Source organism: Rana temporaria, chromosome 8 (genome assembly GCF_905171775.1).
Source record: "Rana temporaria chromosome 8, aRanTem1.1, whole genome shotgun sequence".
Classification (NCBI taxonomy): Eukaryota; Metazoa; Chordata; class Amphibia; order Anura; family Ranidae; genus Rana; species Rana temporaria.
This window is the reverse complement of record NC_053496.1, coordinates 155,830,634-155,856,122: the sequence shown is the minus strand read 5'-3', so window position 1 is coordinate 155,856,122 and position 25,489 is coordinate 155,830,634. Positions and strand designations below refer to the sequence as shown.

Genomic DNA, 25,489 nt, shown 5'->3' with positions numbered 1-25,489 from the left:
GTGAATTAAGGACCCGTGGAATCTAAGTAACCAAAAAACTGTGCATGCATTTCACCTTATGACACTGTATTTTTTATTGACAAAAGTGTTTGACCTGTTTTGTAATGTGTGTTTTAAATGAATAAAGTTGGTTTTTCCAAGTAAAAAAAAATAAAGAGATACTTGTACAAATATGGTCTTCATGGATGAGTCATCAGAAGGAAACCTCTTCTACGTCCTCACCACAAAAATCAGCGTTTGAACTTTGCAAATGAACATATAGACAAGCCTGATGCATTTTGGAAAAGTTCTGTGGATCGATGAGGTAAAAATAGAACTTTTTGGCCGGAATGAGCAAAGGTACGTTTGGAGAAGAAAGGGCACAGAATTTAATGTCTACCTCCTACGTTAATGTTTAGTACGATACAAGGATTTTGATCCCATCCATCCTGTGGTTAACCATATTGCTGTTTTCTATGTCACTATGTGTAGTGTTATTTTTGTGACGGATTGTGTGTTTGCATCGCTTGTAATGTAAAGATCTGAATAAAAGATTTTCTCTTGTTAAAAAAAAAAAAAAAAAAAAGAGAGCAAGCCTCAAGTTCTGCTACATGGATAAAGGGAAACTATGAAGTTAAGCCTGGGGTTTAGCTACAAGGATAAAGGGAATCTATTATATTGCCCATTCAGAGCAAATAATCTATTCTTTCAGGTATAGCCAATGTTCAGGCCTTAACAAGGTCAAATAAGGAAGCAAAGAAGCTCATTATTCCTCTGTAACCTCTTACTCTGAGTTCTGGCATGCCGATAGGCCATGTTCTCCGCACTCCCCAGCTGCCCTATCAAGAGAACCTGTCACTTTGCATTAAATAGACAAAAAAACAGATTTGTTGCTTTAAAGTTAATGGTTTGGATGAGGGCAAGGGTTAAAGTGCAAGTCCTGGGACCAGTGCGTTTCCCAGAAGACAGCGGGGGGTGACGCGAAGGGGCGTGACTCCCGTAGGAGTCTATTCCCGGAAGTGGGTGCAAATACCTGTATTATACAGGTATCTGCACCCCCCTCCACCCTGAAAGGTGCCAAATGTGACACCGGAGGGGGGGGGGGGGGTTCCGAAAAGCAGAGGTTCACCTTTTGTGTGGACCTCCACTTTAATGTATACCCATATGTACACACTTTTGACAAAGGAGGCCTACTTCTCTCTGGTCTCCATTGTATGCTCACCCTGGACATGAAATCACTTTCAGTCCTCTCCTTCAAGGCATCAGCTGGCTTTTGCTCATAACACTTGTAGGTCTCCAGGTAACGGGCCGCCTCTTCGGGACTGAAAGAAATAGGCACGGTGCGATTAGAGTTAGTAAAATAAAAAAATGCAGACATTCAAGCCCCTTTTATAGCTCTGTATACAATCAATTATTTAGGGAAAACCATGCTAAATATTATTTATGGAGCCTGGAGATCAGCAGGCACATGAACCGACACATCACACTTCAAGCTCTAGTAAGTGTGCTTTTCTTCTCCTCCATATGTCATTGCTGTAAATTACTTCACTACGAAAATTAACTGGGAAACTGTTTCAACAGTTAGGACAGGATTACCCCCTGTGACTACTGAACCCAGAAGCAGTATATTCACAACTGTCATAGGTTTACAGTACACGGAAGTGGTAGGTTCACAGCTGCCATAAAGCATTGTCATCTCTAAACTTATAACCCGTAAAGGCCTTTAAAGCAAATCCTTTGGAGAATTTTGGGTACCATGTTTATTTTTTTTTACAATTTCATGGATGTGCTCAATTTTGAAGCTTGACATCTTTGATATTTATTTGAGGAAGAAAAGTGTTACTGCGCTGATCTAATTATCCAGAGGTATTAAATCTCTGGGAGTATGGACATAAGTGAAATATCAGGGCCACAATGTACCCAATCTTAAATGTGAATAACCTGGATACAAACAATATATAAAAAAATATGAGAAATATATGAGTCATGCAAATGTGACACAGTGATTTCAAACTTGAATCGTATATCTAGATCAGTGTGTCAGCATACAATCCATATGCCACAGTGCTTCTATGAGAAAAATGGCTGTTGCTGCTACTGACCAACCAAATAGTGAAAACAATACGAAAGATATTACAAAAAATATTGTGTATATATGTGTATAAAACTACAATATGCAGTATGCCAACTGCACCGTGAGTTGTCCAATAACCGGTATTGGAACAAAATAAATATCAAAAAAGTGAAATAATTATCAAACAACCATACAAATGTGCAATGTGCTGACTGCACTTAAAAATAGTCCAAATGGCAGGCAGTCTTGCGCTTATACAATAGGTTCCAGCAAACACAAGGTTCAATGTTGGTAGTACTGTGTAGAGGAAAGTGCCGCTATCTCTTCCACCCGACAAAGATGTGCCACCATCACCAATGGTTAAAATCAACACTCACCAGACCCCAGATATTATTAGGCTCCAAAGTGGTGTCTTTTCTTTGTCCGTCAGTGGGTGTTGCCTCCTTTTCCCTTTTACAAGGTGTCATCAATTCCTCAAAAACAAGGGGCTCATCATGGTGTAGTATATTAAAATATTTTTTTACCTTTTTTAAATAAATACATAACACTTACAATATAAAGTGCCTCTGACCGGCACTGAGTGTCTTTGGCAGTGTCAACCGTTAAAAGCCGCTGACCAGCATTTAAATGGCGTCCTAAGAGGTGTGCTTGCCCCGCTGTGCTCCGCATGTATTGCTACAAGGGGTCCGGGCGCGCTGGTGTGCTGCACCCTCTATGTGCGTGTCCAAACAGCCTCTACGCGTTTCGCTAATTGCGTCGTCAGGAGAGCTGTGGACACTACTGTTTAAGCTGTATTTATACCCCTGTGGATTCCCTGAAATGCTGCAAGGTAGTCACAGGAAACAGGAAGTCTTCCGGCCACCATCTTGGCTGATGGCACAGGAAGTTCCTGTTCCACCATTTTGGTTACTGGATACCTGGCTATTTGCCAGTCCTGGCTGTTGTTACTGGGTGTCAGCAATAGAAATATGTATATACCCCTGTGGATTCCCTGAAATGCTGCAAGGTGGTCACAGGAAACAGGAAGTCTTCCGGCCACCATCTTGGCTGATGGCACAGGAAGTTCCTGTTCCCCCATTTTGGTTACTGGATACCTGGCTATTTGCCAGTCCTGGCTGTTGTTACTGGGTGTCAGCAATAAAAATATGCCCAGCAGCCAGGGTGGCTGTATGTGTGGGGCGCTATGTGCGCTGCTACCTCCGTTCGTTTGTGCACCTCCCCCCCCTCCGTGTGTGCGCGCTTATCGCCCTGTGTGTTATTCCCTGTATTATCGCCGCTACCGGAAGTGCTTGTGCGGCCATCTTGCCTCCGTCACCGGAAGTGTCCGTTCCGCCAATTTTGGTTACTAGCATCCTATGTTAGTCTATGCCTGTTTTGGGTAATGGCTAATTCTCCACACAGGATGTAATGTTATTCATTTTAGCTAACATTACATCCTGTGTGGAGAATTAGCCATTACCCAAAACAGGCATAGACTAACATAGGATGCTAGTAACCAAAATTGGCGGAACGGACACTTCCGGTGACGGAGGCAAGATGGCCGCACAAGCACTTCCGGTAGCGGCGATAATACAGGGAATAACACACAGGGCGATAAGCGCGCACACACGGAGGGGGGGGAGGTGCACAAACGAACGGAGGTAGCAGCGCACATAGCGCCCCACACATACAGCCACCCTGGCTGCTGGGCATATTTTTATTGCTGACACCCAGTAACAACAGCCAGGACTGGCAAATAGCCAGGTATCCAGTAACCAAAATGGGGGAACAGGAACTTCCTGTGCCATCAGCCAAGATGGTGGCCGGAAGACTTCCTGTTTCCTGTGACCACCTTGCAGCATTTCAGGGAATCCACAGGGGTATATACATATTTCTATTGCTGACACCCAGTAACAACAGCCAGGACTGGCAAATAGCCAGGTATCCAGTAACCAAAATGGTGGAACAGGAACTTCCTGTGCCATCAGCCAAGATGGTGGCCGGAAGACTTCCTGTTTCCTGTGACTACCTTGCAGCATTTCAGGGAATCCACAGGGGTATAAATACAGCTTAAACAGTAGTGTCCACAGCTCTCCTGACGACGCAATTAGCGAAACGCGTAGAGGCTGTTTGGACACGCACATAGAGGGTGCAGCACACCAGCGCGCCCGGACCCCTTGTAGCAATACATGCGGAGCACAGCGGGGCAAGCACACCTCTTAGGACGCCATTTAAATGCTGGTCAGCGGCTTTTAACGGTTGACACTGCCAAAGACACTTAGTGCCGGTCAGAGGCACTTTATATTGTAAGTGTTATGTATTTATTTAAAAAAGGTAAAAAAATATTTTAATATACTACACCATGATGAGCCCCTTGTTTTTGAGGAATTGATGACACCTTGTAAAAGGGAAAAGGAGGCAACACCCACTGACGGACAAAGAAAAGACACCACTTTGGAGCCTAATAATATCTGGGGTCTGGTGAGTGTTGATTTTAACCATTGGTGATGGTGGCACATCTTTGTCGGGTGGAAGAGATAGCGGCACTTTCCTCTACACAGTACTACCAACATTGAACCTTGTGTTTGCTGGAACCTATTGTATAAGCGCAAGACTGCCTGCCATTTGGACTATTTTTAAGTGCAGTCAGCACATTGCACATTTGTATGGTTGTTTGATAATTATTTCACTTTTTTGATATTTATTTTGTTCCAATACCGGTTATTGGACAACTCACGGTGCAGTTGGCATACTGCATATTGTAGTTTTATACACATATATACACAATATTTTTTGTAATATCTTTCGTATTGTTTTCACTATTTGGTTGGTCAGTAGCAGCAACAGCCATTTTTCTCATAGAAGCACTGTGGCATATGGATTGTATGCTGACACACTGATCTAGATATACGATTCAAGTTTGAAATCACTGTGTCACATTTGCATGACTCATATATTTCTCATATTTTTTTATATATTGTTTGTATCCAGGTTATTCACATTTAAGATTGGGTACATTGTGGCCCTGATATTTCACTTATGTCCATACTCCCAGAGATTTAATACCTCTGGATAATTAGATCAGCGCAGTAACACTTTTCTTCCTCATGCACTATTGACCCCCACTAAGGGCACACAGTACTGCAGCAGATCACGGTTCACATTTATTTATTTATTTTCTTTTGCGCCGGTGACATTCACAACCATTTGATATTTATTTACTTGGCACGACCCATCTTATATTTTACCAAAAATTGGATATAATATTGTGTTTGTTTGCACTAAAACTCAGTTTAGAGTATTTTCCCGAAAATCGATGAGATTTGATAAATATGTGTGCATTTATCGTGCATCATAAAAAAATTGCACCACCATTTTATTCTCCAAAGTAATTTTAACCAGTTCCCAACCGCCTGCCTTATATACACACTGCGGCGAGACAGCTCTATTGTGCAAAATCACATACCTCTACATGATTTTTTCAATAGCCACTGGGGGAGGGGGGGGGGGGGAGCATGTGATCGCTCCCCACAGAGCTAGAGCGGTGGCCTGCCGATGTAAACACGCAGACCGCCGTGCTGTTCGGCATGGACACTGCGATTTAGTGTTCCTGCTAATCAGGAACATGATCACAGTGTCCATGTAGAGAGCCCATTCCCTCCACAGTAAGAAATCACAATTAGGGATCCTTTGGTCACCCCTGATGTCAACCCCTTCCCTGCCAGTGTCATTTATACAATGTCAGTGCATATTTTTAGCACTGATCACTGTAAAAATGTCACTGGTTTCCCAAAAAGTGTCAAATGTCAGCTAGGTGTCGATCTGTAAGCTGCAGTGTCACAGTCCCACTAAAAATGGATGATTACCGCCATTACATACAAGTAAAATAAATAAATAAAAATGCCATAAATATATCCCCTATTTTGTAGATGCTTTTGTGCAAACCAATCAATATATGCTTATTGGGTTTTTTAACCAAAAATATGTAGCAGAATACATATTGGCCTAAAATTTATGAAGAAATTCGATTTTTTACATTTTATAGCATAAAAGTAAAAAAATATATATTTTTTCAAAATATTTTTTTGTTTAAAGCACAAAATATAAAAACCGCAGAGAGGATCAAATACCACCAAAAGAAAACTATATTAGTAGGAAAAAAAAAAAGACATAAATTTTATTTGGGTAACCATGCAATTGTCAGTTACAGCAACGCACAACGCACAAAAATGGCCTGATCATTAACCACTTAAAGGGTTTTCATTAACCACCAGTCAGTTTTCATGTTTATTAAAAGTCAGCAGCTACAAAAAGTGTAGCTGCTGGCTTTTAATAAACAGACACTCACCTGCTCCACGTTCCAGCGACGCGCCGGCCGGGGCTCCGCTCCTCTCCTTTCCCCCCCTCTCCTGCCGGCGTCTACTTTCTAAGTGTGGGCACCCGGCCGTGACAGCTTTCTGCTTCACGGCCGGGCACCCACTGCGCATGCGCGAGCGTCGCTGCGCATTTGCGAGCGGCGCCGCGCCATGCAATTGGACAGGCGATCGCTGGGACCTGTCATGTGTCCCAGGTGATCGCCTACAGGGAGGGGCTGCAGAAAGGCGATTAGGCTTATTCGCCTTAGCAGCCCCTCGGCGGAAGGAGGAAGTGGGACACTGCGCCACTTTAACTTACAATTGTGCAGTCGTGCGACGTGGCTCCCAACTTTTTGCTATAATAAATATCACCAAAAAATATATATATATATATATATATATATATATATATATATATATATATATATATATATATATATATATATATATATATATATATATATATATATATATATATATATAAAAAAAAAAAACGCAATAAGCGTTTATTGATTGGTTTGCGCATAAGTTATAGCATCTACAAAAAAAAAGGGATATTTTTATGGCATTTTTATTAATATTTTTTTTTTACTAGTAATGGCGGCGATCAGCGATTTTTATCGTGACTGCGACATTATGGCGGACACATCAGAAACTTTTGACGCCATTGTCTTTGATACAGCGATCTGTGCTATAAAAATGCACTGATAACTGTAAAAATAACACTGGCAGTAAATGGGGTTAACCAGAAGGGGGCGCTGAAGGGGTTAAGTGTGTCCTAGGGATGTGTTCCAATTGTGGGGGGGATGGGCTACATGTGACACGACACTGATCACCGCTCCCGATCACAGGGAGCAGTGATAAGTGTCCTGTCACTAGGAAGAATGGGGAAATTCACAGAATTTCCCCGTTCTCCCTCTCCACAAGACGATCGCGGGACCCACGGTCGGACTCACGGAGCTCGCGTGAACGACCACAATGCCACATCTCAAAGGGGACATACAGGTACATTCATCTGCCCAGCCGTGCCAATGTATATCGTCGTGCGCTGGTCCTTAAGCGGTTAAGGAGGTAAAACCATCTGGGGCTGAAGTAGTTAAGCAAAAAAATGTTATCAAGTGTGCAAAAAAAAGCCACAGTGGACAAGTGGTTAATGTTGCACCGCTGATAATTTATCTGCCCCCAAAATATTTAATGTTTGATTTGAGGGACAGCTTGTCAGTACAAATTTAAATCACGATAAACGTGTTAAGGATCAGGTTTTTTTATTAAGCATAAATAGTCACCTCCAGCTCAGTATCAGGGTAAGGTCGGAAAGGATGCAGATTTTGGCCAATTCCTTCAGTGCAAAATGGGGATCTTTCTACAAACAAAACATAAATGTTGATACATTAAATTTTCCTTAAGAAAGCAGCACAAATAGAAAACGAACATTCATGCAAAGCACTGACCACATCGACTAGCACCAAGAGGACTCGCAGAGCGTAGGCCTGGCCCAACGTCTTCAGCCGGCTGTGTATGTACTCTGGGTTCAGGTTGTGATACCTCAAACTGAAATTACAAAAGACTGTTCAAAAAAGATCCAGTTCATCTAAATGTCAAAAGAATTCTGAAAATGATAGCTGCCTGGCTGCTACAGTCAGGGCCATAAATATTGTGACATTGACACAATTCTAATCTTTTGGACTCTATACACCACAACAATGAATTTGAAATGAAACAAAAAAAATGTGCTTTAACTGCAGACTTGCAGCTTTAATTTGAGGGTATTTACATCAAAATCAGGTGAATGGTGTAGAAATTACAACAGTTTGTATATGTGCCTCCCACTTTTTAAGGGACCAAAAGTAGAGGGACAATTGGCTGCTCAGCTGTTCCATGGCCAGATGTGTGTTATTCCCTCATTATCCCCTTTTACAAGGAGCAGATAAAACGGTCCATAGTTCATTTCAAGCGTGCTATTTGCATTTGGAATCTGTTGCTGTCAACTCTCAATATGAGATCCAAAGAGCTGTCACTATCAGTGAAGCAAGCCATCATTAGGCTGAAAAAACAAAACAAACCCATCAGAGAGATAGCAAAAACATTAGGTGTGGCCAAATCAACTGTTTGGAACATCCTTAAAAAGAAAGAACGCACAGGTGAGCTCAGCAACACCAAAAGACCCGGAAGACCATGGAAAACGACTGTGGTGGATGACCGAAGAATTCTTTCCCTGGTGAAGAAAACACCCATCATAACAGTTGGCCAGATCAAGAACACTCTCCAGGAGGTAGGTGTATGTGTGTCAAAGTCAACAATCAAGATTAGACTTCACCAGAGTGAATACAGAGGGTTCACAAGATGTAAACCATTGGTGAGCCTTAAAAACAGGAAGGCCAGATTAGAGAGTTTGCCAAACATCTAAAAAAGCCTTCACAGTTCTGGAACAACATCCTATGGACAGATGAGACCAAGATCAACTTGTACCAGAGTGATGGGAAGAGAAGAGTATGGACAAGGAAAGGAACTGCTCATGATCCAAAGTATACATCCTTCTCAGTGATGGTAGTGTCATGGTGTGGGCATGTATGGCTGCCAATGGAACTGGTTCTCTTGTATTTATTGATGATGTGACTGCTGACAAAAGCAGCAGGATGGATTCTGAAGTGTTTCGGGCAATATTATCTGCTCATATTCAGCCAAATGCGTCAGAACTCATTGGACGGCGCTTCACAGTGCAGATGGACAATGACCCATACTGTGAAAGCCACCAAAGAGTTTAAGGGAAAGAAGGTGGAATGTTATGCACTGGCCAAGTCAATCACGTGACCTGAATCCGATTGAGCATGCATTTCACTTGCTGATGACAAAACTGAAGGGAAAATGCCCCAAGAACAAGCAGGAACTGAAGACAGTTGCAGTGCTGGCCTGGCAGAGCATCACCAGGGATGAAACCCAGCATCTGGTGAGGTCTATGCGTTCCAGACTTCAGGCTGTAATTGACTGCAAAGGATTTGCAACCAAGTATTAGAAAGTGAAAGTTTGATTTATGATTGTTAATTTGTCCCATTACTTTTGGTCCCTTAAAAAAAAATGGGAGGCACATGAACACATGGAGACAGGTAAGCTGACAGACTTTATTGCATATCCATGACAATTGGTTTGTCTTAAACCTAATAAAACTATCTTAAAAAAGAAGAATACTTTATTACATGCTGTTCATACTCACTCAGTCATTATGAGATTTGTTTTCTGTATTCTGCAAAAAACTTGGTTGATCCTGGTTGAACCTGGTCTCCCCCTTTTGTCCATGTCCCTAATTCAGCTGGGGATTTTGCAGAGCAGTGCTGGCAGCTGTACATACTCGGCTTTCTGTGAGTTTCTATGCCAAGCATTTCCTCCCCATCACATCTGAGCAGCTCACGTGACTATGGAGTCACACATGTGGGCGTATACACAGTGGTAAATGACAGCCCACTTCCTCCCTACTCCGCCATGCCCACTAACCAGCTAAACACAATGGGGGTGGGTTATTACATGATCAAACACAAATTTTCCAACATATATCGGCTTACTGTCAGACCATTAGCTGAGGCTAGAACCACCATCTCTGGATGCAAACTGTCTGCGTCCAGGGATAGAGGACCCAACCGCATGTAACCACTTGGCTGCGAGTCTTGGCTCACAATGACATAAGATAGAAACAGTGACTCGCCTAAGGAAGAGAGCACAGCAAGTGTCCCCCAACACATAGTCTGGTACAATTTCTCCAAACTCCCACGGGATATTCCGGACGTGCTTCAGAAGCGGATTCCCCCTCTGTAGGAAACAGAAGCCTTAACACATCAAGATTATAGATGGAGAAAACATTTTATAACTCATTAAGGGTTCATGCTCACAGGGCTTACACAGGTTTCACTTTGGAAAATACATCAAACAAGTATGCGTGGAAAAATACCAATGCAATGGCGTTTACTGTCATTCACTCGTAAGGCAAGCACCTAAAATACCTGTGTAAGTGCCATGTGCATGAACAGAAGACACTGCGACCCTTTTACATCAATACAAATCTTACCGGCAGAAAGACACTTAATTAAATAGTCCTGGTTTTGAGGATTTTAAGTGGAAACTGGAGCAGATAAGGCAAATACAAATATGGAAAGAACATACAAATTCCATGTAGAGTGCTCTGGTGGAACTAGAGAATGCCAACAACAGAGCCACAGGGCCAGATACAGAAAGACTGGCGTATTTTTAGGTGGGCGTAGCGCATCTCATAAACGCTACGCCGCCGTAACTTAGAGAGGCGAGTACCGTATTCAGAAAGAACTTGCGCCCTAAGTTAAGGCGGCGTAGCGTAAATGGGCCGGCGTAAGCCCACCTAGTTCAAATTATCAAGGCAGTGGGCGTGTTGTATTACAATGAGCCGTGACCCCATGCAAATTAGGGGCCGAACGAACGGCGGCTAGAATGCCTAAGATAAGTCGAACACTGCCTACGACGTAAACGTAACTTACGCACAGCCCTATTCACATACAACTTACGTAAACAACGTAAATTTTGACGGGTGTTCCGACGTCCATACGTTAACATGACTTACCCCTGCTTTATGAGGGGTAAAGTTACGCCGGTCGTACGCCTTACGTAAACAGCGTATAGTAATGCGCCGGGCGCAAGTACGTTTGAGAATCAGCGTATCTTGCTCATTTGCATATTCGACGCGTAAATCAACGGAAGCGCCCCTAGCGGCCAGCATAAATATGCACCTAAGATACGACGGCGTAGGAGACTTACGTTGGTCGTATTAAGCCAAAATTCAGGCGTAACTTGTTTTAAGAATACCGCGCATAGATATGACGGTGCGTCTTTTAACTTACGCGGCGTATCAATAGATACGCCGGCGTAAAACGTTCCTGAATCTGGCCCACAGAGTTGATTCGCAGAACTTAAGTTAAAGAATTTAAATGCTGCTGCAGGTCCACAGAATTCTTGTCATATTGTGAATGTACAATATATTGTAAATACTGCAGATTTAAGTTTAGTTCTGGTTTATTTTGCACTGGGCTTGAGATTTGCTTGCCAGTTTTACCTGATCCCTAAGCATGACATTACCTTCATTGTTAAAGATTTAGAAAGGTAGGTGGAAAGGAGTGCCCAGTGTCCAACAATATGCAAGTTGAAAGGGGAGTTAGAAGGCGTCTATTGAAAATAGGAAAAAAGTACATTGAGCCAACGTGTTTCGGGGGAATGAGGACTCTTTTGTTCTTTTGCCTCTGTAACCAAAGCCAACACTCTGACAGTCATTGTTCATATTTTTTGCTATTAACACACCCGATTGAGAACCCTTCTCCTCTTTTAGCATGCAACAGCAAGAAGAAGGGGGGATTCTTTGTTCCTTTGAAAACATGTTGGGCCGGATTCAGAAAAGAGATACGACGGCGTAGATCCTGATACGCCGTCGTATTTCTGAGTCCGGCCGTCGTATCTATGCGCCTGATTCATAGAATCAGGTTACGCATAGATCTCCCTAAGATTCGACAGGTGTAAGTGACTCATACAGCCGGATCTTAGGCTGCAATTCCAGGCCGGCCGCTAGGTGGCGCTTCCGTATTATTACGTGAGGAATATGCAAATGAGGCGTTACGCCCGGCGCTTTTTTTTTACGTCGTTTGCGTTTGGCTTTTTCCGGCGTATAGTTACCCCTGCTATATGAGGCGTAACTAATGTTAAGTATGGCCGTCGTTCCCGCAACGAGTTTTGAAATTTTACGTTGTTTGCTTAAGTCGTTCGCGAATACGGATGGACGTAATTTACTTTCACGTCAAAAGCATGACGATTTGCCGACGTCATTTGGAGCATGCGCACTGGGATTCAGTCACGGCCGGCACATGCGCAGTTCGTTCGGCGCGGGGACGCGCTTGATTTAAATGTTACACGCCCCCTACCCGCAGAATTTAAATTCCGCCGGGGGATTTACGCTACGCCGGCTCAACTTTACAGGCAAGTGCTTGGTGAATAAAGGACTTGCCTGAAAAATTTGCGCCGGCGTAACGTAAATGAGATACGTTACGCCAGCAGAAAGATCCGCTGATCTTTCTGAATCTGGCCCATTGGCTCTGCGTACTTGTTTCTTTTTTTAATAAATGCCCTTAACTCACCTCATCTAAGTCTACGTGTGGAAATTACCACAAGGCCGTACCAAAAGGCAGCAGCCCGAGCCCCATGAGGGCTCACTGCCACTATTCACAAATTGGGCAAAAAACACTGAAAGGTACTTCTACGGTCTCGCCCACGCTATGACCCACCCAAGACCAGCAACTGATCGAGTCAGTCCAGTGCGGTCTCCAGTGCAAAAACAAGTTAATTGTGAAAGAAGAAGAAATACAGAGGCTTCTACTGCTGATCTTCAGAAAATGCCAACTGCCTGGCTTCAAAACTGACCACAAACAAGCATGCTGATGAGCCGTTTATACAACACTTGCTGCATGCTTATTGTGTGCCAGTTCCTCAGAAAGTACTGAATTTGAAAGGTACCATCTAGTTAGTAGTCAACAGAACAGAAAACAGGAAAAATCTTCCAGAGGCAACTAGCTGAGAGGATTTCTTCTTGCTTCCTGTTGTGTTTCCAAGACAGGAGGTGAAGGACAATCTACCACATGGAACACAGACTAGCAGGTGTTTTAACTTCACTACTCTATTCCAAAGTTACAAAAACATTTGTTCCTGGAAAACTGCATGTAGTCTTGGATGCACAAGCATTTTTAAGCAATTTTAACAGGTGTTAATGTACATTTCATGTGTTTTAATGAAGGGTTTTCTCCAATTTTCTTTTATTTGCATTTTCAGTGTAGTAGAGAGGTGGTATTTATTTCAGAAAAGTGAGGAGGCAGCTCACAGAAGGAGCCGATTGGTTTCTAGGAGTAACACAGGCAGTTTTCCCTCCAGAGATGTTCACTTATAAAGCCTGTTTTCTCTTACCTGTCGTGTGCTGACCACAATACAGCTCTTCCCACCGACTGACTTTACCACTGAGATGGCCGACGGTCCTCCAACAGAACTGGCCACCTTCACAGGATCCCCCTTCCCGTTTTCAATCTTCTGTTCTGTCCCCAAACTTTCTTTCCCACTTAGAGACTTATCTTCTGAGCCCAAGTCTTTATTCATGGATTGAGGATATTGTTGAAGACTGGAAGACTCCTCCTGAATCTTCTGTTGTGAGCCAAAATGCTCTGCCAAAGGTTTGTGCTCCAGATCTGAAGTCTGCTTGACATCTGCATTCTTTCGTTCTGTGACCTTGGGTTCCCTCTTGAAAATATAATCAGCATAACTGCTGCCTGACACCACATCTGTGGATGAAACTGATGAATGGGCATGAAACAAGGAACGTACCTGCCAGGCAAAAAAAAAAAAAAAAAGAAATGGTTGAACTCCCGCTTTAACAACAGTCTAGCATTACATTCGGCATAGTAGCGCGAGCTACAGTATGCCTGTCTGTATTTTTTTATCCCCGTACTCACTGTGCTATTGTACATTGAAGATTCCGACTCCCGCGGGGAATGGGCGTGCCTATGGAGAGGGAGGATGATTGACGGCCGGCTCTGGCACGTCACGCTCCCCGAAGACAGCCGGAGTAGGTCTCGGCTCTTCACGGCGCCTGCGCACAGGCTATGCGCAGGCGCCGTGAAGAGCCAAGCCTATTTCGGCTATTTCCGGAGAAGCGTGACGTGCCAGGGCCGGCCGTCAATCACCTTCTCTCTCCATAGGAACGCCCATTCCCCGGAATCTTCAATGTACAATAGCACAGTGAGTACGGGGATAAAAAAATATAGACAGGCATACTGTAGCTTGCGCTACTATGCCGAATTTAATGCTAGAGGAAAAAAAAAAAAACATTTTTTTATATAGGGTGAACCCCCGCTTTAAGTTAAAAACCTGTGTTGATGGGCATTTGTTTGCTTCAAGCATTCCAGTAGACTTGTATGGGAGTGCAAAATGACTTACAGAGAACTCCGTAAGCCCCAGTGAAGACGTCCTTTCGGAGGAAACGCATAAGGCAGACCCAAGCAGTGACGTCATCACGTCTACCAGGGTGATCGATGGAGGACTCATATGCTTTGTACCTTTTTCTTGTTAGAGAGTACATGCCTATGTTTTAATGTACTTCGCTATGGGGATTCTCCTTGCTCTTTCCCCCTGTGAGTGATTGATGTGGCACCTAGATGTGAAATTTGTACTAGGCTGTTTGGGACTGATCAGTTATACCATCCATTCATTGTGGTTTATCCCATAAGCGCTGTTAGACCTCTTTGCATCCAAGGTCTAATTCTCAGGTAAGCAGCGGTGTGAATCTTTGGTGGCTGGTACACAGTGGTGGCGTGTCATAAGAATCATTCACACCGTTTGGTGGACGTTAGTATAAATGTGATATACACACTGGGGACTTTATATGATATGTATTTGGTTAAAGGGTCACTAAAGGAAAAAAAACAATTTGCCTAAAATTAATGTCTGCAAGGTAGACAGACGGAATAGTGTAATGATTCTGTTAAAAAACGAGTAAATACCTATTAAATTCCTTCATCTATATCACCTCCGGCATTCTAGTTTCTGTTCTCTCATTCACTTCCTGGTTTGCATCGTTCGTTCATGTAAGAACTACATTTCCCAGTATGAATTGTGGCACGCCCAGTAATTCACACCTCCTTGAAGTCTCTAACATGTAGAGAGCGTCCTGCCGCACAGATGTAGTTCCCAGGAGGGGGTGAGCACGTCACTGACCACCGCAGTAAAGCCTCCCATCACGGTGGTCAGTAAAATCAGACAAGCAGGAAGTGAACAGAACAGAGAAGAAAAAGAGCAACTTCTGAGCAAAAACGTACAATGAGGAAGTGAAAAGAGGAATGTCTGCAGGTAAAGGATGCTTATGAAAAAAAAAAAATGTTTTCCTTTACAGCCCCTTTAAGTTGATTATTTAATTTAGTCTTTATTGATTTTAATAAGTTGCTGATCCATCAAGGAATTCTGAAAGAATTTAGAAGCATCTTAAACTAATGCCATAGACTCGGCCTCAAAAAGGACCCCTTAACAATTACCACTGCAAAGCTTTAAAGAAGTACAAGTGTTTTTTTTTATTTAAGTTAGATGTAACAGCGATGCCAACACTTTGGTGGGCTTCTGTGGGCCTTTGAGGGAGCTGCTCATGTCAAGACATGAACTTGTCCATTTTTGTGGACCCACAACTGGAGTCTGAATCCCTACCACAAACTCACTGTTGCCCCTGCTGGTACATGCTACTTGACCTGCAGAGTAATTAAGAGTAAAGAAGGTTGCTGCAGTTTGGAAAGTGGTCATTTGCAGGTCAAATGCACCCATTAAGGATCTCAGAATCATCTCAAACTGATCTGCAATCTAGGCCAAATACACCTAAAACACACTCGCCATTTGCCCTTTGACCCATACCCTTAAAGCTAATTTCCAGGAATTTAACCACTTTCTAAAATGTGTCGGATTCTATGGTTAATGTCCAATAAAGTGTATGCCACTTCATGGACTTCTCTCTTTAAAAAATACAATTTACATTTTTACTGATCACCAGGAGCATAGTCATCGCTGTACTTCAGGCATTCTGACCTTCTGGTCCCTGCTCCTGCAGTCACATCCAGCAGCTGTCTGATTCCTCTCCCCCCCCCCCCAAAAAAAAAAAATGCAAAGCCTTCTGTGAATGGACAGCGGAGGGGAGAGGCAGGAGGAGCTACTGCTGTGTGAAAAAAAAAATCAGCATCACTCCTGTCGGAGCACTGACAGTATAGTGATGGCCATACTGCCAGCGCTTAGTAAAAATGTCAGTTGTAAAAAAAAAAAAAAAAGAGAAGTCCATGAGGTGGCATGCACCTTGTTGGATTTAACTCATACTAAGCCAGCTCATTTTAGAAAGTGGCTGAATTCCATAAGCTCGGCATTAAAATGTATGCTTCTGATCCCTATAGAATCAGGGCAGGGAAGCCATGATTACATCATGAAGGAAAAATAATAGTCTATGAATTTATATACAGCTCACAAAGTGTAAGCCATTTTGCAGGCTCACCGGAACGGTCTCCGACTCCTGAGATGGAATAATGAACCTTTTATTCCCCCCAGCTGCTGGTTTCTGTTCTTCTTTTTGTCCCTCCATCTTGTGACTTAGTCAGAGTTGGCTGATCAGCACCTAGACAAGCAAAAACAGAAAACATTTAGTGCATTCAAGATTTCACAAACGTTCCCAGTACACTCTCATTATTAAGCTCTGTATTACATTTACAATATGGAGAGTGCAGCAGAAGGGGTGAGACCTTCGTTCTTGGTGTCATAACAGATGCAGCCTAAGGAAATGGATTATATCACTTGTGACCCATATATAAAATAAATTAATAAAAAAACAATCTAGTGAGTGGTTTAAACGAACAGCAATCACACATAACCAAGGTACCAGTTTTGGGTGGATTTAGCCTCTAAACTTGCAGTTTTCATCAAGAGACTCTAGAAGCTCCCAATCTCTTGGCTCCTTCATGTAAAATGTGGGTTATCATGTGCTTAATAAATTCAACCAATTCAGTTTCTATGTCGGGGTACTCTGGAAGATAAAAGCACAAAAGAAAATCAGTCAAACCTCAGATAATGCCTGCAGTAGATAGTTGATAGACTTGATATAGGAAACTGGCATCTATGCCAATACTAATGTTTCTGACCAGCCATTACAAGACATTTCCTTTTGGACCGAAACACACCTCTGCAAGCAGACACATTACCACAAGGCACGTTGCTTACATTAGTGCAGGCAGTGGTTCTCAAGACTGCAAATTGAGGGGCTCCAGAATGGCTATGATGAATGGAATTTTCAGTTTTCTGCTGCATAGTTATTCCCGCATAGGGTTCTAGGCCCAGATTCACAGAGTGTACGCCGTACGCCACGCCGGCGTAGCGGCAAGCATTGAATTCAGCAAGCCAGTGCTCCCAACGCTGCGCCAGCGTGGCGTAGGATTCGAAGGCGTAGGCCGGCATAGGTGGAAGTGGGCGTTACCCATGCAAATGAGGCGTGACCCCATGCAAATGATGGGCCGAGCGGCAGACAGATACGCATTACGAACTGCGCATGCGCCGTGACGTGGACGCATCCCCCTGCGCCTGCTCACAACCACATCGGAAGAACTGCCTAAACTACTCTGGATCACTTCGTACAGCTAGAATGTAACCTACGCCCAGCCAGACACACGCCCAACGTAAAATACGCCGGCTTGTGTTCCCTGGTGCAGACCTTTGCATGTCTGCTGCTGGGTTGCACCTCCTTTATGGGGAATAACTTTACGCCGGACGTACAACTTACGCGCACCTCGCGTAGCCTACGTCGGGCGCACACAGGTTCGTGAATCGCCGTATTTCCCTCATTTGCATGCTTGAATGCCTAATCAATGGGAGCGGCACCATGCACCCAGCCTACATGTGCGCCCACCCTACGCCGGCGTAAGCAAGATACGTTGGCGGGGTGTAGCCTGGTTTTAGGCGCATATCTGTTTGTGGGTCTGGCGCACAGATATGACGCCGCACATTTGCATTTACGTCGGCGTAACTTGTTATACATCGGCGTAAGTGCTTTGTGAATCTGGGCCCTGGAGTTCAGAGACTTTAATGAGTCTTGGATGGGAGAAAGCATCTAACCCTGTGTCCAGGTCTTACTGGAGATCAACAGGTTGAGTGTGCAGGTATGCACAGCCCTTATAATCAAGGGGCTGTCTATAGTTCAGGGCTTCAACTGGGAGACAGGAGGTCCCCACCCAGAAGCCATGACATGTCAAGCCATGGGCTATTGCAGCAGAGAGAGAGGTACAGTTTGTAGGGACTGCAAGATGAAGCAGAGAGCCTGAATGTTGTATTACATTTGTGTTCGAAATAATGATGGAAACCCCTGTGAGTGTAACCTCAATGGAACTTTTTCTCCTTTAACCATTTCTGCACAGGCAGGCTGGATCATGTACATGTATGACACCAGCTGATGCCATTGCGTGATCACTATGCGATCAAATTGTAAACAACTGTTATGACTGGGTTTCACTCATAACAGCTATGCTTAGTATTCTAATGCTATGATTGGCCCACAGCTATTACATGGTACCTGAGCCAATCATAGCACGCTGTGCCATGTGATAGCAGTGGGCCAATCACAGCACACAATAGTAATCACAACTGTTATGAATGTAACCCATTTGAAAAAAAAAAAAATCCACCCCCCAGTGTAGTACAGTGCCACTATACTGACACTGAACTACTCTAATAAAAGTATGTAAAAAAGAAAATTGTAAAAAAAGACCAAACTGTTAAAGAGAGAATAAAGAATGAATGGTTACATATTTTTTATCCTTTTTTAACATACTGTTAGTATCCCTGATCGCCACAAAAATCCCTGATCACTCTTAACTGCTTAAGGACCGCCGCACGACTAAATACGTCGGTAGAATGGCAAGGCTGGGCATATATATATATCCTGTGCTCCGTGACCGCGGGACCCGATCACCGCCGGTGTCCCGTGATCGGGTCACAGAGCTGAAGAACGGGGAGAGGTAAGTGTAAACAAACCTCTCCCTGTGCTTCCTAGTGAGCCTGTCACTGATTGTCTGTTTCCTGTCATAGGTAATGACGATCAGTGACTTTACACGCCCAGTTACGCCCCCCTACAGTAAGAAACACACATTAGGGAACACCTAACCCCTTTAGCGTCCCTACAGGTTAACCCCTTCACTGCCAGTGACATTTTCACAGTAATCCGTGCATTTTTATAGCACCGTTTGCTGTAAAAATGACAACGGTCCCAAAATAGTGTCAAAGGTGTCCGATGTGTCCGCCATAATGTCGCAGTGCTGATAAAAATCGCTGATCGCCGCCATTACTAGTAAATACAAATTATTTATAAAAATGCCATAAAACTATCCCCCATTTTGTAAACGCTATAACTTTCGCGCAAACCAATCAATAAACGCTTATTGCGATTTTTTTTTACCAAAAATATGTAGAAGAATTTGCATCGGCCTAAAATGAGGAAAACAAATGTTTTTTTTTTTTTATATATATATATATTTTTTGGGGATATTTATTATAGGAAAAAGTTAAATATTGAATTTTTTTCAAAATTGTCGCTCTATTTTTGTTTATAGCGCAAAAAATAAAAACCGCAGAGGTGATCAAATACCACCAAAATAAAGCTCTATTTGTGGGAAAAAAGGGAAAACAATCTTGTTTGGGAGCCACGTCGCATGACCGCGCAATTGTCAGTTAAAGCAACGCAGTGCCGAACCGCAAAAAGGTGCCTGGTCCTTTAGCTGCATAATGGTCCAGGGCTTAAGTAGTTAAAGTGCTTTTAAAAGTAAAAAAAAAAAAAAAAAAAAGTAATATTATACTTACATACTCTGTACAAGGGTTTTGCATGGAGCAGCCCCGCTACTCCTTTTCTGGGGTCCCCCGGCGGTGCTCCCGGGCCCTCCTCCTCATTGGGTGCCCCCACAGAGAGCTGCTTTCCATGGGGGCGCACTCCCGAGTCCTGCTGCTGTTTCCATTAACACAGACAGCAGGACTTGGCCGCGTCACTGGATTTGATTGACAGCAGTGGGAGACAATGGCTCCCGCTGCTAACAATCTATCCAATGAGGACCTGAGACAGCGGCTGCAGCTGCTGGGCTTGTGCTCATCGCTGGAACGATCAGGTTCAGGTAAGAAAAAGGGGCGCTTCTGCAGCACAGAAGGTTTTTTCACCTTGATGCATAGACTGCATCAAGGTGAAAAACCTGGGAACTTTACAACCTCTTTAGGAGCATAAGCCTGTAAACTCCTGAAAAAGCCACAGGGGTTGATTTACTTGTACTACAAGAATGAAGTTTTTTTATTTTCCTCGCATGTTCCCCTCAGATCTACACTTGTAGTGCACAGTGGATTTGCCCTTAGTAAATAATACCCATAGTGTGCATGGACACATTGGCTAACAGAGGGGAATTTTCTGGCAGAAAAAAAAAAAGAAAAAAAAAGAAAGAGGAGCTCAAAAGACTGTAGGAACACCCTCTTTGAGATGCAGTGTGCATAAGCCCTTATATATTATAGCACAGTGGAACCTCGGATTGGGAGTAACGTGGTTAACTAGCATTTCGCAATACGAGCGCTGTATTTTAAAAAACAATATACCGTATTTTACGGCGTATAAGACGACTTTTTGGATGCAAAAAAATGCATCCAAAGTCGGGGGTCGCCTTATACGTCAGTGAAAGTCTCCGTCTGCTGCGAGCGTCCATGATTTGAAAGCCGCGCCTTCTCCTTAGACTGTCCTGTGATAGGCGGAACACAAATTTTCCCAGCAGCGCCTCTGTTCTGTGTTCCTCCTATCATGGATGCCTTCTCATCCTCGGACGAGAGGACGTCTGTGATAGGCGGAACACTGAACAGAGGCCCTGCTGGGAAAATTTGTGTTCAGCCTATCACAGGACAGTCTGAGGAGAAGGCGCGGCTTTCAAATCATGGACGCTTGCAGCAGACGGAGACTGAAATCTGCAAAACGTGAGTGATGGCACAGTGGGGGGCAAAGTGATGGCACAGTGGGGGGCAAAGTGATGGCACAGTGGGGGGCAAGTAATGTAATGGCACAGTGAGGCATGTAATGTAATGGCACAGTGAGGCATGTAATGTAATGGCACAGTGAGATTTGAAAAAAGCCTGTTTCTGTCAGCGGTTGTTTCTGTCAGTGGTTGTTCCGGCTACCCCTCAGCTTCCAGAAAGACTAGTAGGAAGGGGGTAGTCTTATATGGCGAGTATATCCCAAAACCAAAATTTTTCCTGGAAAATTAGGGGGTCGTCTTATACGCCGGCAAATACGGTAGGTGTGACAGCGCTTTAAAAGTGAAATAAACAATTATGGTGATAAACACTGATATTGCAATAATATGAAAAAAGCACAAAAGCATAAAATAATGAATCCACGTTGTGCAAAAAAAAAAAAAAACAAGCTTGTATGAGGTCATCAGACAAGTGCTCTCACCACCTCATGCAGTGCTCGCTCACCTACTTTAAACAACCCTACAAGGGGTCAAACACGCCTTGCACCCTGTGCAAACATTCCCTCCCAGGGATCGTCAAAGAATCTTGGTGGCTCACAGGGTGAAAATATTCAAAACAGGTAGGTACTCCTTCCACTATATTGCTTCAAACTTTAAATTCACAATGACTACCAGTAAATTCAGCAACACATGAAAAAAAAAAAAATATCCGAGGGGTTAAAAATAAACCACTCCACCCCAGCTAGCATTGAACTTATATTTAATGAAATTTTAAAAGCATTAAAAATGACATGACAGTCTCACTCAGTAGTAGTAGTCCACCGCCAGGCTCTACCTCTTTTAAAAAAGGGCTCCATAGCTCAGGGGTTAGAGCACTGGTCTTGTAAACCAGGCGACAGTTTCTCACATAGCAGCGCAATAAGAATTTGAGGTGGAGCCTGGCAGTGACTACTGAGTGTAGTAGCACTATAGGAGGCACTTTCTCTTGTTTTTTTTTTTTCATGTGTTGCTGAACTTACCGGTAGTCATTGTGAATTTAAAGTTTGAAGCAGCATAGTGGAAGGAGTACCTACCTGCTTTTGAATATTTTCATCCCTTGCGCCACCAAGATTCTCTGACAATCCCCGTGAGGGAATGTTTGCACAGGGTGCAATGAGTGTTTGACCCCTTGCAGGGTCGTTTAACCGCTTGTCCACCGCCCGCCGTCAAATGACGGCGGGAGGAAGACCCTCATGTTCTAGGCGGACGTCATATGACATTGCGACTTCACAAGCCACTAGGGGAAGCGTGCGCGCGTGCCCGCCGCATCATTGGGGATCCGATGCGTGTGCCCAGCGGCCGTGAAGGCCGTCGGGCACCCACGATTGCCCAGTAACTGAGCAGGACTGTGGCTCTGTGTGTGTAAACACACAGATCCACGTCCTGTCAGGAAGAGGAGATCGATGGTGTGTCCCTTGTACATTAGGGACAATCATCGGTCACCTCTCCCAGTCAGTCCCCTCCCCCCACAGTAAGAATCACTCCCTAGGGAAAACATTAACCCCTTGATTGCCCCCTAGTGTTAACCCCTTCCCTGGCAGTCATATTTATACAGTAATCAATGCATTTTTATAGCAGGGATTGCTGTACAAATATGAATGGTCCCAAAAATGTGTCTGATGTGTCCGCCACAATATCGCAGCCACAAAAAAAAAAAAAAAAAAAAAAAAAAAACGCTGATCGCCGCCATTACTAGAAAAAAAAAAAAAAAAAAACAATGCTATAAATCTATATCCTATACGGCTATAACTTTTGCGAAAACCAATCAATATACGCTTATTGCAATTTTTTTACCAAAAATATATAGAAGAATACATATCGGCCTAAACTGAGGAACAAATGTGTTTTAAAAAAAAAAAATGTATATTATAGCAAAAAGTAAAAAAATATTGTGTTTTTTTCAAACTTGTCCCTCTGCTTTTGTTTATAGCGCAAGAAATAAAAACCGCAGAGTTGATCAAATACCACCAAAAGAAAGCTCTATTTGTGGGGAAATTATAATAAAAATTTAATTTGTGTAGTGTTGCATGACTGCGCAATTGTCATTCAAATTGTGACAGCGCTGAAAGCTGAAAAATGGCTTGGGCAGTAAGGGGGTGAAAGTGCCCAGTAGGCAAGTGGTTAAAGGAGGTGAACGAGCATTGCATGAGGTGGTGGGAGCACTCCTTTCACGGAGGTTGTCTGAAGACATCACACAAGCTTGTTTTTGTACAGCGTGGATTCATTAATTTGATGTTTTTGGACTTTTTTCATATTATTGCAATCTCAATGTTTATCACCATAATTGTTTATTTCACTTTTACAACGCTGTCACACCTATATGTTTTTTTACAGATTTCTGTGGGAGCACATTAGTGACAGCTGTAGTAAAAAGATATCATTATATGTTTTTCCAAGTTTCACATTTTATACCATATCAGCGCGCAAATACCTCAATTTTCATTTGCACTGCACTTAAAAAAAATCCTAACTCGGTTTGCGAGTGTTGTCTCCCAAAACTAGCAGGATTCAAGCCAAAGCGGTGTGCAGTGCTGCGTTTTGCCTGCGGTGGGGGGGGGGGGGGGGCGGAGCAGAGCCTAGAGGAGCCGTTCAGAAATGATCTAAAAAACCTCAGAAATACTCCGTTCCCAAACCTTTCCAAGTTCAGCCGAGCTGTCCTCGGGCCTTTCCAAAGCTCTCCGGCACCCCCCCACCTCTGGCCACATGCGGTATTGCATGCCATTGAAGTCAGTGTGGAACAAATTATTTTCGTTTCCATTGACTTCTATGGGGAAACTCGCTATGATATGCGAGTACTTTGGATTACGAGCATTCTCCTGGAACGGATTATGCTTGTAATCCAAAATGCCACTGTATTTGTAAACACACTGCATCCAAAGACTCTTAAAACAACAAATAAAGCGACAAAACAAGCAAAAAGAAAATTATATATAATTTTCTTTTTGCTTGTTTTGTCGCTTTATTTGTTGTATTAAGAGTCTTTGGATGCAGTGTGTTTACAAATACAGTGGCATTTTGGATTACAAGCATAATCCGTTCCAGGAGAATGCTCGTAATATATTATATATATATATATATATATATACACACACACACACACACACATACACATACATACACATATATACACACACACACACACACACACATATACATACACACACTCTGTTTACCTCTGCCTGTCCATAGAGCTGCATGGACCTTCTGATCAGGTCCACCTGAAAAATGGACAGTTAGACCCCTTTCACACTGAGGTGGCCTCTAAATAATGCCTGAAAACCGCCTCCTGTTCATTTCAGTGTGACTTTTCACACTGGGGCAGTGCGCTTGCGAAACTTTCCGAAAAGTCCTCCAAGCAGCATCTTTGGGGCGGTTTGGGAGCATTGTATACAGCGCTATCCCAAAACACCTGCCCATTGCAATGAATATGCAGCGCTTCCAAAGCACCTGAAAAGCGATTCGGAAACACTGCAACATGGGCTCTTTTAACAGCTTCTTCAGCCGCTAGCGGGGGTACAAGTGCCCCCAGCTAGTGGCGCTTTAGCGCCAATTTAGGCCAGGTGCTGCAGTGTGAAAGTAGATCAGAAAGCCCATGTGAAAGGATTCAAAGAAAAACAAAAAATCCTTTCCCTTCCTCCTATTTCTGGGTGCACGCTGCTTGCAGCACATTCTCACTGCAATGCACCCTTCCAGTATCTATTAAGTGTCAAAAATGTGCAAGTGACATCATCAGTTTCAGAAAAAAGGGCAGAGAAGATGGCAGCTTAGGGGCAGAAATCCCAGAGCTGTCATCGCGGTACGAGGGCAAAACCACTTAAGGAAAATCCGCTTTGCACACTATCACATTATGGCCAAAGCTGCAGCCGCTCACTTTTACTATAATCCCACTTTAAACATAAAATAATGACAATAAAATCTATATAGTCTGGGTGTGCCTTCACAATACGTCACAAAGCATATGAGGATCAGATTCTGTACAAGAGTCTCACTGCAGGCACACAAACACCTCACCTCTGTTTATATTTACCATTTTTTAGGTGATCTGATCATCTGAGTCCTCAGATATTTAAAAAGCTATGTCCAGTAGTGAGGGACTTTTAGCATTTCCAGGGCAAAAGGAAGTCAAAGGAGCAGTGCAAGCTGGGAAATGTAGTTATAGTGGAACGTCAGCCATGTTGGTACACTGAACAGAAGCTTGAACGTCGGCCATGGTACACCCATACAAAGAATACTAACTATAGAACTGACATTGTTTGACCACTAGGTGTCATTATTTCACTAGCTCAAAACTGATACGTCCAAAGCATGGCAATGTCATGTGTTATTTTTATTTTGAAATGTAGTACAGGCATACCCCACTTGTAATTATAATGTAAATAATAATATAATATAATACATATAATGTAAATGTATATAATAAATGTATTATAAAAGGTGTCATTGTTTCACTAAATCTAAACCATTATGACCAGTGCATGGCATGTATTATTATCATATTTATCTGTGTATAACACGCA

The 25,489-nt window shown here is 43.2% G+C and overlaps 1 protein-coding gene across 5 annotated transcripts in view; it reads right to left on the bottom strand.

The window, feature by feature from the left end:
- The window catches only part of ERCC1 (ERCC excision repair 1, endonuclease non-catalytic subunit), a 45,129-nt gene extending 20,022 nt beyond the window's left edge, over nucleotides 1–25,107 (bottom strand). For 2 of the 5 annotated variants that reach the window (XM_040320973.1, XM_040320978.1), the window contains exons 1-8: nucleotides 25,000–25,107; nucleotides 16,835–16,978; nucleotides 16,454–16,573; nucleotides 13,348–13,758; nucleotides 10,085–10,188; nucleotides 7,839–7,938; nucleotides 7,674–7,750; nucleotides 1,202–1,301 (exon numbers count right to left, since the gene is read on the bottom strand). In XM_040320973.1, coding sequence (XP_040176907.1) covers nucleotides 1,202–1,301; nucleotides 7,674–7,750; nucleotides 7,839–7,938; nucleotides 10,085–10,188; nucleotides 13,348–13,758; nucleotides 16,454–16,540 — 879 coding nt within the window. In that variant the 5' untranslated portion in view covers nucleotides 16,541–16,573; nucleotides 16,835–16,978; nucleotides 25,000–25,107. Of the gene's footprint in view, nucleotides 1–1,201; nucleotides 1,302–7,673; nucleotides 7,751–7,838; nucleotides 7,939–10,084; nucleotides 10,189–13,347; nucleotides 13,759–16,453; nucleotides 16,574–16,785; nucleotides 16,979–24,983 lie in introns of all 5 variants that reach the window. The other 3 variants (XM_040320976.1, XM_040320974.1, XM_040320977.1) reach the window with 3 other exon arrangements.
- Between the last annotated feature and the right edge of the window lie 382 nt (nucleotides 25,108–25,489).